General features: G+C 50.6%; 1 protein-coding gene across 2 annotated transcripts in view; it reads left to right on the plus strand.

The window, feature by feature from the left end:
* WDR25 (WD repeat domain 25) overlaps positions 1 to 18,184 on the plus strand; it is a 142,190-nt gene that overhangs the window by 91,770 nt on the left and 32,236 nt on the right. For both annotated transcript variants that reach the window (XM_049706513.1, XM_004262400.4), the window contains exon 4: positions 3,212 to 3,342. In XM_049706513.1, coding sequence (XP_049562470.1) covers positions 3,212 to 3,342 — 131 coding nt within the window. The remainder of the gene's footprint in view (positions 1 to 3,211; positions 3,343 to 18,184) is intronic.

Here is an 18,184-nt window from a genome sequence, read left to right on the forward strand (position 1 = left end):
GTGGCTCCCCCAGCCCCCTGGCTGGAGCGAAGCTCCTGCAGCCAGCGCTGCAGGCACGAAGCCCATCCCCAGGGCACGCGGTACCGCACGGGCGGGCGGCCCCCTGCTCCATCCTCCCTGGGCGGGGGGGCTTGCTAACCGGGCGTGTCACGCTTGCTTTCTGACCCCGAAGTGTAGCAGAAAAGGCGAGGAAGAGTTTGGGTCCCAGACAAGTTTCAGGAAAGGAAAAGAAGAATAAGAACTGGGAATACCAGGTTTCCAATTAGACTAATTCCTCAGGAAGTGATTTTTTTGGTCTACTTGAGAGTGTTGCTTGTCTCTTGACCTAATGAGAGGGACACAGCACACAGAATACGACAAGTCTGCTCATCTTCCTCGTGCTTTTATAGAAGAGTTCTTTACTTATTAGAAAAACAGTATTATGACAGCAGTATTAGTATAATTTAAGAAGTTACCTTACTACCCCTAGAACAGCTCATTTCCTGTTGGTGAGTCACGTCTTCCCTATCTTTGTTCACGTCAGTCCTTCTTTAATACTCCTGTAATTTAAGAACGGGTATCGAGCTTTGTCCCTCTTGCCACAGAATGCTATTTATCATTCCAGTTGGAAATGGCTTTTCAACATCCCACCAGGCAGAGAACCACATCTGCCTTAACTGCCCTCTCAGCTCGGACAGCTAGGCTGCTGTCTATAGTCCCGTCACCGTAGTCAGTGCAACGACCCAAACTGGCCAGGTCTTGACAGCATTGTGATGACATAGGATGACCGTGGAAATCTTTGTGAGTTGCATTTTGTAGCAAAATAGTTAAGGGGCTTGTTGAGCCTAAAGAGGTATAGAGTCTTCATTTACAAAAAGCCAAGTGTTTCCAGAGTTTTCTCTGATGACAACTGACTGCCAATTGTAGGCCCTTAGAAGATACTAGAAAAAAATCAACACACAGTTCGTCATCCATCAAGGTAAAGGTGATGCTTGAACAAAGAACAAGGGAGCAGCCTCTTTCCAAGAAATCTGCGCTTTGGAGAGAACACTTTGAAAACAGATGTTTTTAATTGTTTATACCACTCTGTAATTTTTGTTGCCAAAAACTATGTGAACGTGTCACCTATTAAAAACTTCAGTGTCAGCACTGTTAACCTGGGAACAGTGTTTTTCTAATCCTGCTTTAAAATTCTGTAAATGAAAATTTCAGTGGATTTTGAATTAGGTTGTTAGAAATAGGAGAATATACAGTAATAGCTGCTGATTAGTGGCAGGAGCCATTATTTGACATTAGGGCAACTGGAGCTTTATTGGCAAATTGTTCACAAAATCCTTTGCATCAGTGGTAGATGGAAGCGGAAGATGTCTCCCCTGTTGCTAGTGGTAAACGTCTCTTCCATTCTGGGTCCTCACATCTCTGGAAGGAGGCTTTGGGGCTCTGACAGTGTTCAGTGTGTAAACTTAAGCTGTAACCGGGCTACTGTCAAATCACTGAGTCACAAAAAGGTCCCTACGTTTTAAAAAAGTGTAAGCATATTCAGTCCTGTTGCTCTTACTAAAATTATTATAACTCATTTGATTTAATAATTTCCAAGAGGTTTGTTGATACTCTTAGTAAATGGCATATTAAAATATATTTTAAAATGTTGTTTATTTTATCCTTGTCTCATCTTTCAAAATGTTCTTATTTTGGTAATTGCTTTTAGACTCATAATATACTGGTACAGTAGCACATAAATAAATATACACGTGTTGGCGGTATGTGCCTAAGGGTTTCTCATGGCTGGGATGTACTGTCAGACAAGTTTGGAGACCAAGGATCTAGGCAAATTGGATTTGTCAAGGCTTCTGCTGTAACTCTCGAGAGGACCAATTGATGCCTTTCATTTCCTTACCTGGTGAGCCGGTGGAGCATTTAACTACAGTGTGGTCCTAAACACAGAGCAGGGCAGCCTTCCGGAAGTGCTCTCTGAATTGAAGGATCAAGTGTACTTCCTGGGTTCCCGTAAGAGGAGGTGATGCTTGAGATCTTGGCGTTGCATTGGTATCCAGCTTCTTATGTCCAGGGGAAGGGTTTCAAGCTAATTGAGTACCAGGTGGCCAGAGAGTGAGGGCAAATGCCGTTGCTGTTGTGTTTCCAGAAAGTCTCCGTTGGCCGCCTCAGGCCCAGGGGAAGGGTTTCAAGGTTGTCCCTCCTGGGCTGTGGCACCGTGTAGAGGAAAGCATGCTGGTTTTCGAGACCTGGGCTCAGCACAAAAGATCTGTTCCCCGAGTCTGACCTGTTCTAAATGATCGACATTTCTGGCGTTTTTATGGCTTACCTCTAAGAGAGCTCAGTGACAGGAAGACAGTTTCCACGGCAGAGGTGTGTGTGTGCACGCAGACGTTTGCACAGCATCCAGGAGCAGTTGACAGCATTTCATGGCAGATAGAAAAGGTGGTCCATGCACCCCCTCCAACCTGTGGCCTGAGCCACTGTGACGTCACACTCGCATTTATTGCCCAGACGCTGATGCCACCCCACTGGCCACGCTCTATGGAAAACCATCGATGGGTTATCGTGAGGGTGTGACTGTAAGATGCTGATCCTAAAAAGAATCATTTTGGAGCATTCTGCTTTTTTTTTTTTTTTTTGCGGTACGCGGGCCTCTCACTGCTGTGGCCTCTCCCGCTGCGGAGCACAGGCTCTGGACGCGCAGGCTCAGCGGCCATGGCTCACGGGCCCAGCCGCTCCGCGGCATGTGGGATCTTCCCGGACCGGGGCACGAATCCGTGTCCCCTGCATCGGCAGGCGGACTCTCAAGCACTGCGCCACCAGGGAAGCCCCTGCTTTTGGTTTTTAGACTCCCAGTAAATAATCTAACAAAATTAATTGTGTAGCTCTGGAAATGTTATTCAGTCTCCCTGAGTCTTGTTTTTTTCAACTGCAAACTGGATTATGTGCTTGAAATGAGTTGATGTGCATAATGTTTACAGAGCACCTAAAGGTGGATTCAGACATCTCGTTTATCCCTGGGGGTGGGGGGATTCAGCTAATTGAGTACCAGGTGGCCAGAGAGTGAGGGCAAATGCCGCTGCTGTTGTGTTTCCAGAAAGTCTCCGTTGGCCGCCTCAGGCCCAGGGGGGCTTGTGCTTTCCCGTGGCTCCGTATCAGATGGCATCTTAGTGTCAAGGTATTTCGTTTGTGATCTGAGTACTTTCTAACCCTCTCTTCTCTTTTCGTGTTGTAGGAACCCAGCTCTTCAGTGGTCAAAGTGACTTTAGAATCACTACCTTGAAATTTCATCCAAGAGACCACAACGTTTTCGTATGTGGCGGCTTCAGCTCTGAAATGAAAGCTTGGGATGTAAGGACCAGCAAGGTAACACCCCTCTTCCTCACATGGCCTTTCCAGCAGAGCTTGCCTGGGCATTTTGAATGATTGGGGGTGGGTCAGCATCTATATATAGGACCCTTGAAATGGAATAATTACCACTTAATATTGAATCAGTGGGAAGCATAATTTTTAGATGTTTTGAAAGAACATTCTTGAGTTGTTAGATTATTAAGGCACCATAGGTGCATCTATACAGCATATTACTAAACATATTTGTTGAGCACCTACTGTGTGCAAATGCTTCCCGATGTTATAAGATGAATCAACCTCAGATTACTCAGGGGAATAATATGTAGATACAAATAAGTGGGGTGGAGAAGTGCTCTGTGTGTGTGTGTGAGTGAGAGGAGGGGTGGTGGGGAGGGAGGGGCTGGCATTCACAGCGGGTGAGCTTTCAGTTCAGCTCAGTGTAAGGAAGGCTTCTCGGAGGAGACAGTGTTCCCGTTGGGGCTTAAAGGCTGGTCACCGTCAGTCCCATAGAGAAGTGATGTCCACTCCCGTCCCTCACCACAGCCTGCCACTCCTGTTGCTTCCCTAACTTAGGAAATGGCAAGTCCAGGACTTCCCTGGCGGTCCAGTGGTTAAGACTCCACGTTCTCAATGCAGGGGGCATGGGTTCGATCCCTGGCCAGGGAACTAAGATCCCGCATGCCACACAGTGTGGCCAAAAAAAAAAAAAAAAAGTGGCAACTCCCATCTTTCTGGTTGTTCAGGCCCAAACCATCAGAATCATCCCTCTCTCCACTCTTCCTGTCATCCCCCCAACACCCAAACCATCAGCAAACCCAGTCGTAACTCGGGTTTAAGCTGCCGTTGTCTCTTGCTCAGATAATTGCAGTAGTTTCCTCTCTGGTATCTGTCTTCCCCCACCACACCCCCCACCTCCCCCGACCCCTTACGGTTTGTTCTCAACACAGTAGCCGGCGTGGCCTGTGACAGTGGAAGTCAGATGTGTCACTCTTCTGGTCAGAACCCTCCAGGCTCAGGTCTCACTCACAGGAAAAGCTGTGTCCCTAGGGCGGCCCACAAGGCCTCATGATCTCCGCGCAGCCTCAGCCCCACCCGCCTCCTTGCCTTTCCTAGAACACACCAGCACAGTCCTGCCTCAGGGCCTTTGCACTTTCTGCCTGGAATGCTCTCCTCCCAGTTTTCTATGGAGAGGCTCCCTCCCTCCTACAGGGTTCTGCTCAAATGCCACCTCTGCAGTGAGGCCTTCCCAGACCACCATGCCAGCCACCCCTGGCCTTCACTAGTCCCCCTGCCACCTCTTTTCTCCCCATAGCACTTATGATCACCCGGCACACTATGGATTTTCCTTGTCTATTTGCCTTGTCTCCATCCCCTCGAATGTAAGCTCTTCCAGGGCAGGGATTTTTGTCTGTTTTGTTTGCTGCTGACTTCTAGCTCCTAGAACAGTGCCTGGCACATAGTAGGCACTCATCAGACCGTGGGTGACCGAATGAGTGGACGGAGGCAGAGGGCAGTCACACGGGATGGGGGATACAACGTGTGTGCAGGGCCAGTGACCTGCTCGACGTGGGGGATACAAGGTGTGTGCAGGGCCAGTGGCCTGCTCGACTTGGGGGATACAAGGTGTGTGCAGGGCCAGTGACCTGCTTGACGTGGGGGATACAAGGTGTGTGCAGGGCCAGTGGCCTGCTCAACTTGGCCAGGCGTGGGCCCCAGACAGTGGGACAGGCCGGGCAGAGAGGTTTTTATGCCATGAGTCTGGGTTTGGATCAGCAGCGGGGAGCCATGGGAGGTTTGTGAGCAGGGGTCTGGGATCAGGGGTGCAGAGGGGCTCAGGGAGGGGCAGTGGGGAAGAGCCTGACTGCCTCCTGCCTCTGGGGGGCTCAGTGATTTCAAGATGGCTGTTTCAAGCTCTGAGAAGCACCGCCCTGGTCTGAAGGAGGCACACAGCCACTAGAATGCTACAGGGTAGTTCATGATGATACCGGCATTGATCTTGACCTTGAAAGAAGAGGGTGTGGAATGTCAGAGAGTGTCCTCCTCCATTAGGGATTCAGGGGAGTCAGTGGTCCCACGCCAAAGGGCTCTAGCCTGCTGCATCTGCAGCGCCAAAGCCTCTACCTAAAGGCATCCCCCTCCAGGGCCGCCTCCTGCCCCATCCTGGGCAGGTGCAGCCCCCCATCAGGTCTTCACTGAGCAGAGGCCGTTCTGCGTGGCCAGGATGGAAGGAGGTGGGACAAGACCTCCAGTGCCGGATTCGAAAGGCGAGTTGGTGCGTCAGACCGGCTGCTGCAGAAAGGCACTTTCCCCCCAGGCTGTGGGAAGGGGCTGCTGGTGTTTGCAGGAGAACCTAAAACCAGAGACAGTTTCCTTAAAGAGAACAGGATGTTCTATCCGTAGGTATTTTGCCTAAAGTACTTCACAAGTGGGAGAATTAGAGCATAGAGAGATGTACTCTTTTTAAAAGAAACACACATTTTTCTTTTACAAGAGACTTTTTAAAAACAAGAACATTTGGAAAAGAGAGAAAAGTTACCCGTAAAGAAGTGGATGTGTGGACTTTTAAAAGCACTTGAACACTTGTATATGGGATATAAATACATGATAAATGAAAGAAGACATTGGAAAGTGCTGCTGGAGTTAGAAACTCTTAGTCATGCTGTTTGAAGCGGGGCCTCCTGATCAACCAGCCCCTGGTGACAGCCACGTCCCTTAGAGGTGTGCTGTTTTTAGCCTCAAAGAGCAAACACGTAAGAAATTACTCATCAAGGACGCCATCTGATTTAAGACTTTGTTAAAAATATCGGATTTTCTCCTAGGGCAGACGCCAGCTGACGTGTTCTGAGAATGCTGGGGGAGAAGCAATTAGGAGCAGATGTTGCTGTGACTGGTATCGGCATGTTTGCCAGTCTCTCCCCAGCTAATAATGTGGGTAAAGGGATCTGTGCAATATTTGTTTCTACTTCCTTTTTACCAACAATCTGACTGCCTGTCCTCCCTTGCTGGGTCACAAGGACTGTTTCCATGTGCATCAGCCAGACTCAGGGGACCAGTCTCTTTCCTGCTTCAGTTCTGTTTCCTCTGATAGGTGTGGCCCAAGTGCCTTGTACGGACCCAGCAAGAGGGCCAGAGAGGAAAGGTGTGGACAGCCACCTGGGGTGGCTCTCTGCCCTCCTGCTGGGCTCCCGTGGGGCCTAGGGCTCTGTCCCAGGTGCTGAACTTTCCAGCCCTCCCTGGTGAGTGTAGGAACACCTAGGGCTGAGCGGCTTGTCTTCTGACTGCCTTCAGGGGCAGCTGTGGAAACTGCAGGAGGGACACAGACCTTAGCTTAAAATCAAGACAGGTTTCCTCTTTTAAAAACAACGGAAGGACTGTTATTATTATAAAAGTAATATGCGATTATATGAAAAAACAAATAGAAACAGAGAGAAGGGGTAGTTGAGCCAGCCAAAGGTAAACATTAGTAACATTTAAATATTTTTATTTCATTGTTCTTTTCCACTGTGTGTGTGGTTTTTTTTTTTTTTTTTGCGGTACGCTGGCCTCTCACTGTTGTGACCTCTCCCTTTGTGGAGCACAGGCTCCGGACGCGCAGGCTCAGCGGCCATGGCTCACGGGCCCAGCCGCTCCATGGCACGTGGGATCTTCCCGGACCAGGGCACGAACCCACGTCCCCTGCATCGGCAGGCTGACTCTCAACCACTGCGCCACCAGGGGAGCCCCACATTTAAATATTTTTATTTCATTGTTCTTTTCCACTGTGTGTTTTTCAAAACATTGTTTGGTCTTATTTTGCTTTTCACACAGCATTGCAAGGGTTTTCCTCGCAGTGAAATGAACTCTTGTAGGTGTTTAATGCGTCCCTCTGACGCAGCTGCTCGGCTAATTCGCTCCATGCTTTAGCCTCAGCGCTCAGGGCCGCGTCTGACACAGCAGGCACTCGATAAATATGGATCGAATGAGTCAATTTCAGATGGTTGAGCTTATTAAGCCATTTCCTGAGGTTGGATTTTAGGACATTTCCTTTTGTTTGGTTTGGTTTGCCATTTAAAGTTAATAGATGTGAAGGTGGAGATCAGGGATCGGCAAGTGCGGCCTGGGGCAAAATCTGACTTGCTGCCTGTTTTTGTAAATAAAGTTTTATCGGAATGCAGTTCCTGTCATTCATTTGTGTAACGGCTGCAGCTGCTTTCACACCACAGTGGTAGAGTTGAGTAATTGCACCGGAGACCACATGGCCAGCGAAGCCAAAAATACTTAGGATCTGGCCCATCCCTGCTAAGACGTATCTGGCTGTGGTGTGTGTCACGCTGTGGCTTGTGGGGACTGATCCTTCTGACCTGGCTGACAAGATGGGTGCCCCTGTGCCTCACCCTATTATGGGCACCCTGTGGAAGCCGTGTGCTCAGAGAATGTCTTTTCCAGAGAACCGTGCCTCAGTCAGGGGTATATGGGTCGTTTCCCCCTCTTGTTATAACCTCCAGACAAACCATCGCAGTCTACTTTGTGATACATTCCACTGTGAGACACGTTTGTGCATCTAGTGTTTTCCACATTTGCAGTTTCTTTCCTGCAGCTTGTGCCCCAGAACTCAAACTGCTGGGTTAAAAGTGAGTCAGCATTTTGAAGGTAAGGGGTAGGTTTCCGACGATGGAGCTGAGCCCACCACTGGAGCAGGATGGTGCGGCCAGGCAGCCTCTCGCCGGGTCTGAGGAGTAGTTGGAACAGATAACTTTAAAGCTACTTTCCAGTCATAGACTTTTATTCCTTAAGCTTAGCCACACGATGAATGTTGGGATTCTGGACTTCTCTGGTCCAGCCCAGTGCATTACAGCAAATGGGCTCTTTGGTTCCCCTGTCTTTTCTTGGTCCATCTCTCTCTGCTCTGGTTTGATGAGTGGATCACATCCCTTGTCGCCGCAGAGCGCCTGGCTTCATTTCCGGCAGGTCGTCAGGATGTGTTCTGCACGAACCCTCCGAGCCTGCTTACTCGTGCCGGCCCCGTGCTGCCAGTGCAGGGTCTTCTGACTCTTCTGTCTCCCGACGGTCTGCTCGAACGTGGGTCTGGTCTGGAACCCAGGATGTCTGTGGTCTGACCTTCATGTTACCACGGGGGTCCAAGCCCCTCCGGGCCGCCAGTGCTTATTGGCCTGAGATCCAGCAGCCCTGGGTTCCCATCCTCCCTCTCCTACTTGCTTAGCTGGCTGATTTTAGGCAAATCTCTAAACTAAAGCCTCTCCCAGTCAAGGGTTTCCCCCGGGGTATAGTAAAGGGGCAGGATGAGGTCATCTTTCAAGCAGGGCCTCTGAACTCCCCTGTGCGTAGGAGAGCGCCTGGGACTCTTGTTAGGATGCAGACTCTGTTTCAGCAAGATGATGTCTTAGTCAGCTCAGACTGCTGTAATGAAATACCACAGCCTGGGGGGCTTAAACAGCAGACATTTATTTCTCGTTGTTCTGCAGGCTGGAAGTCCGAGATCAGGGTGCCAGGGTGGTCGGGTTCTGGTGAGGGGGCTCCTCCTGGTTTGTAGATAGCTGCCTCTTGCTGTGTCCTCACATGATGGAGAGCGAGCAAGCCCTGGCCTCTTCATCCCTTTCTAAGGCGACCACTCCCATCATGGGACCTCCACCCTCATGACCTTATCCAAACCTAATTACCTCACAAAGGCCCCACCTCCAGATATCATCACATTGGGGATTAGAGCTTCAAAATATAGATTCTGGGGGGGACACAAACATTCAGTCCTTTGCAGGTGAGATCCTGCATTTCAGCAAGCTCCCAGGAGATGCAGAGACAGACGGCCCATGGACCACACTTTGAGAAGCCAGGTCTCAAAGGGCCTCTGAACACAGAGGTCCCATGCTTCTCTCACGTGGGCACCCTTGGTCTTCGTCCTCGATCGACCTGCACCACCTGTGACCTATCTCAGCGATAAACAGGTTGTGAGCACCTTCACCTGACAGCTATTCATTTACAACTGCCTGTGAGGGGGGCTCAGTCCAGTCATGTCTGCGCCTTGGCATCTTCCACAGGACCTGGAACCAGAGCAGGTGCTCAGGGGGTAACTTGGAGTGAGCTGCTGGGGTCAGCCGCCCCTCCCATCACGATGGAGCCCTGCAGGAGCATCCACCTGCCCACATTTCGGGGCGCAGTGGCCTCCCTGGGATTTCTGCAGAGGGAGTGGGCCCTCCAACAAATGGGAAATAAAGGCTAGCTGCAATTCAGCTGTAACTGGTCATTCCAGAAGTGTAGACAGAGGCCGAGGACTTGGGAGATCCTGGGCCAGATGAGGGCTGGTGCAGTGGTTCTAACACTGCAGCTGTCAGCCAAGTCTGAGCTCTCATGTGCCCCAGTGTCTCATAGATGACGGGGTGTCCAGCCTCGCAGGGCCCCCTGGCTCTTTGCCCGGCCAGGAATGGGAGCTGGAGAGTTCCAGGTCTGCAGGGCCCACCAGCACTGTGGGAAAGGCTCCAAGGTAGTTACTTTTAGGTTTGCTTTAAGATGACTATGTAGTTTGAGCCAAAAGTTAGGATAGGTAATAAAATTTCTCCCCTGTATCATGCATTAAAGTTGTAGAAAAACTCCTACAGAGGCTTAACAATTCTATTGCGTATTTCGTGAATCACCCTTTTTGCGAGACTAAATTCTGGAACCCAACCTCAGAAAATGACCTCTCGGCCAAGCAAAACTGAGCACTGCCAATTGGAGCAGCCCTGGAAAATCTGGACATGTGGCTCCCGACACTGGGAGCCTGGCCTCTGCTCCGGTTCTCTTCCCTTCCGTGGGCGGGGCCGACACTGGGCAGGCTAGGGCCCAGCACGACTTCCGATGCATAGGTCTACTCTGCTCCCGAGAAGGAGGGTCTCAGGTGCCCTCAGGTCCCCACTGGGCCTCGAAAACACCGACCCCCACCCGCTCGGGTAGTTCTCAGGATGAGATCTACTCTGACAGACCAGCTCACTTTCTTTGCTCTAGTGTTGGTTTGACCCGAATCATCATCAATAGTCCATGCTTGTTCTACATCTTTCTTTCCTTTTAAGTTTGTAAAGGGCCGTCTTGACTTCCAGATCTTGAGTTCATTCCTTGACCTCCTTTGGGAGCTTTGTCCCAAACCCACTGCAGGTGTGTGTCCTATCATGCAGGTGACAGTGGGCGAGGCCTCTGGCTCGTCCTTCCCACCTGCTTGGGTTCTCATCTCTGCCTGTTGTTGTCACAGCCCCTCACTCTGCTGCAGTTTCCCCACAGAATGTAAGCTCCCTGAGGGCAGGGATTTGCTCCTTTCCTGCTGTTTTCCCTGAGCCTAGCGAAGTGCTGGCTGGATGGGATGGGACTGTTGCAGGAATGACTAACGGCCTTAATCCAGGCCAATTAAAAAAAAAAAAATCCCAAGTGATAAGCCCACCCAGGTGAAGTGGAAGCTGAGTCAGCATCTGTTAACACGCTCTTCTCCGGCACCGACCGACCTTGGCCGTCCTGCCCCGAGGGGGAATGAACCAGCTGGTCATGCAGCCAGTGGTTGCTGGTCTGGACTGGCTGCCCTGGTGCCATGGTCAGAGCACCCGGAGCCTTAGAGGATACCCACCCGCCCCTGCAGGTGGCCTCGGCCTCCAGCGTTGTGAAAACTCTCCAGGTGGTTCTAATGAAGAGCCCGAGTGGCGAACCACAGCCCTGGGGGCCAGGGTTTGGGAGCATCAGTGCGAGTCCCGAAGGGTGTTCTGCAGGGTCTCTGCTGGTGTAGGTGAGGGTGTCCTGAAATGTCCGTTCCTGCAGTGGCAGCTGTCTGGAAGACTCAGCACCTTCACCTCCTGGTTCCTGGGCGCCATCAGTCTTCGTGGCGTTGTAGGCAGGTTGCTTATTTGCCCTAATGAGGTTCTGATTACTCTCCATTTGTCTCTTTCATCAGCTTTATACTAAAAAGCCTTTTGTTTGGACTCTCCGTACTTCTGCAGTTCTGGCTAAGTTTTGCTTTCAGCCAAACTTCTTATGAGATGAGAGCGGGAGCCTAAGGGAGGTGGGGACGGGGAAGGGCGTGGACAGCCTGGTGCTGAGGGAAGCGTGGTCACCGCTCCGTGTGACTCGCCATGGGTCCTTGTCTCTTCCGGGCTCCCATTGCCCCATCTGTCAGGTGGCGGTGGGGTGCTCTCGGGTGGCATGGACTGGGCGGCCACCACCTGCCGGGCTCTGTACTGGACCCTCCCTGTGTGTCATCTACTGCGACACAGCAGTCCTGGGAGGTGTACCAGGTGCTGCTGTCACCCCATCCCCCTGGCGGGGTGCCTGAGGTTCAGAAAGGTTCCAGCAGCCAGCACACGGCTGGTTGGTAGCGGGGTAAGACCTTGACCCAGTGCCTCGATTCCCACGCCCTTGCAGGCCCTCCTGTTCACAGGTCGAAGGAAGCGTTGGTCTTGGGTGTAAATAAAGCTTTGGCAGTGAGAGCCGTGTGCTTTCTTCTTGGAGAAGCCTGCAGGGGGCAGCCCTTGAGTTCAGACGCCTGCTCGGTCCTGCCGCTTGCAGCTCGATGCCCGGTGTCAGGGACCCCCCTGTGAACTTGACAGGGGTGGGCCCTGCGGCCTCAGGCCTGAAGTCACAACCCCGGCGCCTCTGTGAGGGCAGCCCTTCGGCCTCCACAGGTGCATGTGGAAACCAGTCCTGAAAGGCTCAGCTTTCAGCGCAGGGGTGGACGGCCACTGTGGGGCTTGGACCTGATCTGTCGGCCTCACCGGCTGCCTTCACAAGTGGCCAGGGGGTCCCCATGTGTCTCCTGGGTCATCCAAAATCTTGGGCAAAGCTGGGGAAGGGGTCCCTGGAATCCAGAACCTCAGACCCCTGCCCCCAGCCCAGTCCTCTTCACCTTCACTCGGCAGCACTTGTCTTGGGGTGTCAAGCAGACTCCAGTTAAAAACCTGAAATGTGAGTTGCCACCTGGAGCTCAGTGTGTGACGACGGGAGAGCATGGCACTCAGGAGGGCCACGTCCCTGTGTGATCACTTGGGCTCTTAAAGATGCAGTAGGATGTATCAGAAAATATAAAGCAGACTCTGGACCCGTAATGATTATATAAATAAAATATTTATGTAATGCTAATGTATATGACCTTTGTAATTTGTTTTGCCACTAAAATAGGCTGTGTTACATACACTGAACATCTCTCGTTGAGACTTTTTATCTCCTTGAGATTTTTTTTTTTTTTTTTTTTTTTTTTTTGCTGGGGGGTGGTTACGCCGGCCTCTCACTGTTGTGGCCTCTCCCGTTGTGGAGCACAGGCTCCGGACGCGCAGGCTCAGTGGCCATGGCTCACAGGCCCAGCCGCTCCGTGGCATGTGGGATCTTCCCGTACCGGGGCACGAACCCGTGTCCCCTGCATCGGCAGGCGGACTCTCAACCACTGCGCCACCAGGGAAGCCCCCTCTCCTTGAGATTTTTAAAAATTTAATATCTTTATGAAATAGATTCACAGTTTTTGTTTTACCTAAAAACTTATTTTAGTTTGCCATAACTAATAGTATCCAAAAAAAATCATGGGTTTGATGCCCTAGTTATTTTTTGTCTTAATATACTTTAAATACTTATTAAATTTTTTTGGTAGCAGCTTTTTTTCTTTTAATTAATTAATTAATTAATTTTTTTGCGGTACGCGGGCCTCTCACTGTTGTGGCCTCTCCCGTTGCGGAGCACAGGCTCCGAATGCACAGGCTCAGCGGCCCTGGCTCACGGGTCCAGCCGCTCTGCAGCATGTGGGATCTTCCCGGACCGGGGCACGAACCCGTGTCCCCTGCATTGGCAGGCGGACCCTCAACCACTGCGCCACCAGGGAAGCCCTAATTTACTTATTTACTTGCCTGCTCCAGGTCTTAGTTGCGGCATGCAAGATCTGGGTTGCGGCGTGTGGGATCGTTAGTTGCGGCATGCAGGCTCTTTTAGTTGCAGCATGCGGGCTCTTAGTTGCGGCATGCAGGATCAAGTTCCCTGACCAGAGATCGAACCCGGGCCCCCTGCACTGGGAGTGCAGAGTTTTAACCGCTGGACCACCAGGGAAGTCCCAGTAGCAGCTTTGTTGAGATGTAATTCATATACCATACAATGCGCTCATTTAAAGTATACAATGCGTTCGTTGTTAGTATATTTACAGAGTTATACAACCATCATCACTGTCAGTTTAGAACATTTTCATCACCTCAGAAAGAAACCCTCTACCCTTTTTAGCAGTCACCCCAACTCCCCTGCCTCTATCCCCTACCCCCAGCCCCTGGCAACCACTGATCTACCTTCTGTCTCTATAGATTCGCCTATTCTGTACATTTTATAGAAACAGAATCATACAGTATGTCACTTAGCATAATGTTTTCAAGGTTCACCTATGTTGTAGCGTGTGTCAGTACTTCATTCCTTTTTACGGTCAAATAATATTCCATTGTACGGATAGACTGCATTTCGTTTATTCATCAGCTGATAGGCATTTGTGTTCTTTCCATTTTTTGGCTCTTATGAATAATACTGTTATAAATATTCATTTACAAGTTTTTGTGTGGACATGTGTTTTCGTTCCTCTCGGACTCCACCTGGGAGTGAAATTGCTGAGTCATGGTCCCTCTATGGGTGACCTTTTGAGAAACTGCCAGACTGTCTTCCAGAGTGGTTGCACCATTTTGCAATGTATGAAGGGTCCGATTTCCCCGTCCTCGCCTTACTTGTTATCGGTCTTTTTGCTTTTCCCCATCCCAGTGGGTGTGAGGTGGTGTCTCCTTGTGGTCTCCTTAAGGTTTGATGTAGGACTGTGCAGACTGTATATTTCTTCATGAATGAGCTCTGGTAGTTTGTGTCTCTCAAAGAATTTGTTCATTACATCTAAGTTATCAAATTTATAAACATAAACTTGTTCATAATATTCCTTTATTATCCCTTTTGATGTCTTTAGGTTCTATCTTCTCCTTCATTCCTGATATTGATAGTTATGTCTTCTTTTTTTTCCTTAGTCAGTGTGGCTAGAGATTTATTTTCTTCTACTTGCTTTGGGTTTAATTAGCTCTTCTTTTTCTCATTTCTTAAGGTAGCAATTTAGATCATTGATTCAAAATCCTTTTTAATGTAAGCATTTTAATGCTATACATTTCCCTCTAAGAATGCATCCCACAAATCTTGATATGCAGTATTTACATTTTCATTCAATTAAAACATATTTTCTAATTTGATTTTTACCTCCTCTTTGAACTATGGGATATTTAGAACTTATTACTCAGCTTCCAAATTTGTGGGGATTTCCCTGATATCTTTCTGTTGTTAATTTCCTTGTTATTAATTCTGTTATGCTCAGAAAACATACTTTATATGATTCAAATACTTCTACGGCCCAGAATATGGTCTGTTTCGCTGAATGTTTCATGCGCTCTTGGCAAGAATGTATATTTCACTGTTGTTGGGTGGAGTGTTCTATAAACGACAGTTTGGTCAAGTTAGATGATGGTTTTGTTCAGTTAGTTCTTCTAGATCCTTGCCGATTTTTTGTCTACTTGTTCTTTCAGTTATTGAGAGAGGAGTGTTGAGGTCGCCAGCTATAATTGTGGATTTGTGTATTTCTCTCTTCAGTTCTGTCTTTTCTCCCTTATGTATTTTGAAGCTGCTACCACAGCTCCACTGGGGGCCTGCTTGCTGGTCAAAGCTGTTAGACAAAATAAGACGAAGAAGAAGAAAAAAAAAGACCAAGGAAAGAAAATAGCAGCTCGTCCCCGTGCTGCGCACTCCTCCAGCTTTGCCCTGTCTCCGGGGTCTGTCTGCTTGTGTTCACTTTCAGTGTTCTCAAACGCCAGAGCCTGTCGTAATCAGTGGGCAGAGAGGCTCTGGTGGGCTTACTGGATCCCACGTGGCCCCAGGTGGACTTTGAACATATTTTTTTCCTGGCCTTGAGTTTCCCCTCTTCTGTTGGCTGGATGCCACCTGCCCGTGGGCCTCCACTGCTGTCTCCTCTCCAGGGGCTTTTCCCAAGCCCCCCTGGGTCGGGTGCCCCCCTCCTTCTCTCAGTCTGGGTTGTAGCTGCTTGGCAAGTGTCACCCCCGCACTGGAATGTGAGCCGCATGAGGGCTGGGGGACACGACGGCCTTGTCCAACCTGGCATTGTGTCCCCACACTCTATTGCTGGCATGGGGTCAGCGGCTCAATCAGTGTTTCTCGAATAAATGGTCACAGCAACCTCCGTGAATCTGCAGCCTAACTCTGCAAAGGTTCTATGACTTTAGGAAAGTTTGTGCGATCCAAATTCGTGCCCCAACCAAGAGCCCGCCAGCTAGAGGGCGGTGTGGACAGCTGTGCTGTTTCCAGTGCATGGATGTTCTGTGTACCCTGCCAGTGGGCAGACTCTCCCGGTGGCCACAGCCTTCCCTACCTACCCTGAGGGAAGACTGCCTGGTGCCTTTCACAGACGTAGTGCGCAAGCTGAGAAGGATGAGGGGACGTGTGAGAGGAAACCTCGTGGTGCATCCTGTAATTAGGCTGTGCCGAGCTGTCCACTCATCACGCTGGATTCAGAGAGGAGATGAAGGGTGGACATCTCTCCTCACCCGCTGTGTGCCCTTTTTATATCAAGTGAATTTCTCAGTTTTTAATTCTAGTATTTCACTTAAAAATTTTTTTTAAAAAGATGTGGTTACCTGGTTTGCCTCATTCATTTATTCATTGAACATTTGCTGAGCACCTGCCACGTGTAGGACATCTTCCTAGTTTCCAAGACTCAAAGAAGCTACAGGAAACGCCACGCCTGCTGTTGGCACCGTTATCCACCAAGTTGCTAGACCATGTGGGAAACCTCCCTGGCAGCTTTAGGATTGCCCTCCCCATACCACCCCCATACCCTGTGCTTCCCTCTTCTGGGGTCGTGCAGGCTGTCCACTGCGCACAGGCACCTGGCCACGGGGGTGGCTGGGTGCTGGAATCCAGCCTATGCTCCGCTGGCCAGGTGATGCCCCTAGCATGGGGTGATCTCCACCTGAAGGAGGGTCTTTTCCCGATATGCACCAAGGGGCCAGGTGGGCCAGCCGTGGCCGCATCCCTTCCCCTCTGTCTGCTCCATCCACTCCCTCTCCATCCCTGCAGCCTCACCAGGTCTGCCCCTCGCCCTCTCCCCCCGGGATGCCAGCGCTGCCCACTGCCCACCGCCTTACGTCTTCCACACCACGGCAAGTATCATCATTTGGAAACGCAAATCCGAACACATCGCCCTTGGGCTCAGGGCTCTTCCCGGCCCAGCACCCTGCAGTGCCCGTGAGAGCAGGCCCAGGTCTTCCTTCCTGGTGAGGACAGCTCCACACCGCCCAGCCCAGCCTCCCTCACCAGGCTTGGCTCTGAGAGCCCAGCCTGCCCCAAGCCACCACCTCACAGGACTGGGGGACTTCACACCTTTCCAGACTGTTTGACTTGTCTGCCACGAGTGGGATTTACTCTTCAGAATAAAAGAGTAGATACATTATCTTCCAAAGAAGATAGAGGAAGGGGAGCTTGCAAAGGAGCAGCCAGAGACCTGGGAGGAGAGCTGGGTCCAGGGCTGCGAGCTGATGGGGATTGGGGGAGGGACTGTGGACTCGGGGTTCCAGCAACATGCAGAGGTAGAGGTGTGAAAGGATGTCAGGGACCTGGAGACGTGGTGTGCCCATGACATGAGAGCAGAAAGGGAGGCTGTTCTCTAGACGTTCAGATTACAGAAGTAATCTGTGCTTTTTGCAGGCTACTTGCAAAATGGAAAACTGTAATGAGGACGATAACGCATTCAATTTCAACACAGCCAGAACCACCGTTGACAGTTGGGGTCCTTCCTTCCAGTTTTTCAATGCATATATTTACATTTTTAAGTAATTTCCCCCCAACTGAATATATCCTTAGCGTTTCTGTATTGTTAAACAGTTTTTGGGTGGTGTAATTTTTAATAGTTACCCAATATACTGTCATGTATTTAACCAGCCCTCTATGATCGGGTATTTATCATATTCCCAGTGTTCCCTTTATGACAGCACTAAGGCGAACATCCCTGTGTGCAAATTCCCAGATGCAGACTTGATCAAAGGGTACGTGTGCTTTTAGGTTCTGGATCGCACTGAATCCAGAAGCCACTCCTTCCAGAAGGGATTACCAGTTAGTTCACCCTGGGAACGGGCTTGGTGGGCTAGCTCGCTTGTTTTGGGCATAGGCGAGGCGCATGCAGGCTCACCACCGTCCGGGGAAGAGCTGGTTCAGGGGGAGGGGCTGAAGGTTGGGGTGGGCGGGGCGACCGGAGGTGGAAGGAAGTGGGGCGGGGGGCCAGGGCAGCCAGGCCAGGGGGGCCTGCTTCCTTCCAGGGCCCCTGTCTCGGCCATGGACTAGGTCCCTTGTGCTCTGGTTTCCTTCTCTCCGGCCCAGGCAGGACAGCCCCACACTCTCCGTCTGTCCTGTCCAGAGTAGGCCTGAGCCTCTGTGCGTTGCCCCGTGTTGCTTCTTGAGGGTCCGAGACGCCTGGAAGAGATGGGTGCATACCGTGCACGGCGCAGGCGCCCAGACTCCGCCGAGCTGCGCTGCCCTTGGAGGTGGCTGCATTGTTAGAACCCTATTTTAATTCATACCTCCATTGTAAAGTGAGGAAAACCAATTTTTCACTTGAGAGGTTCAGCAATGTGGATACATGTGTAATTGTCTATTTCTGCCTTTCTTCCTTTCTCTCGTGTTCTGTAGCCGTAATTTAAAATTTCACGGTCTCCAACCTGATGGCTTCTCTGTGGGCATGTTCAGATCCGCCTCAGGTTCAGCAGGCACTAATTGAGCAGCTACTCTCTGCCTCTGGCTGGGCAGCCTGTGGGGTGCGGTGGGGGGTGGGGACGGGCTCCGGTGTCGGCCGCAGATC

The sequence above is a fragment of the Orcinus orca genome, chromosome 2 (assembly GCF_937001465.1).
Source record: "Orcinus orca chromosome 2, mOrcOrc1.1, whole genome shotgun sequence".
NCBI lineage: Eukaryota > Metazoa > Chordata > Mammalia > Artiodactyla > Delphinidae > Orcinus > Orcinus orca.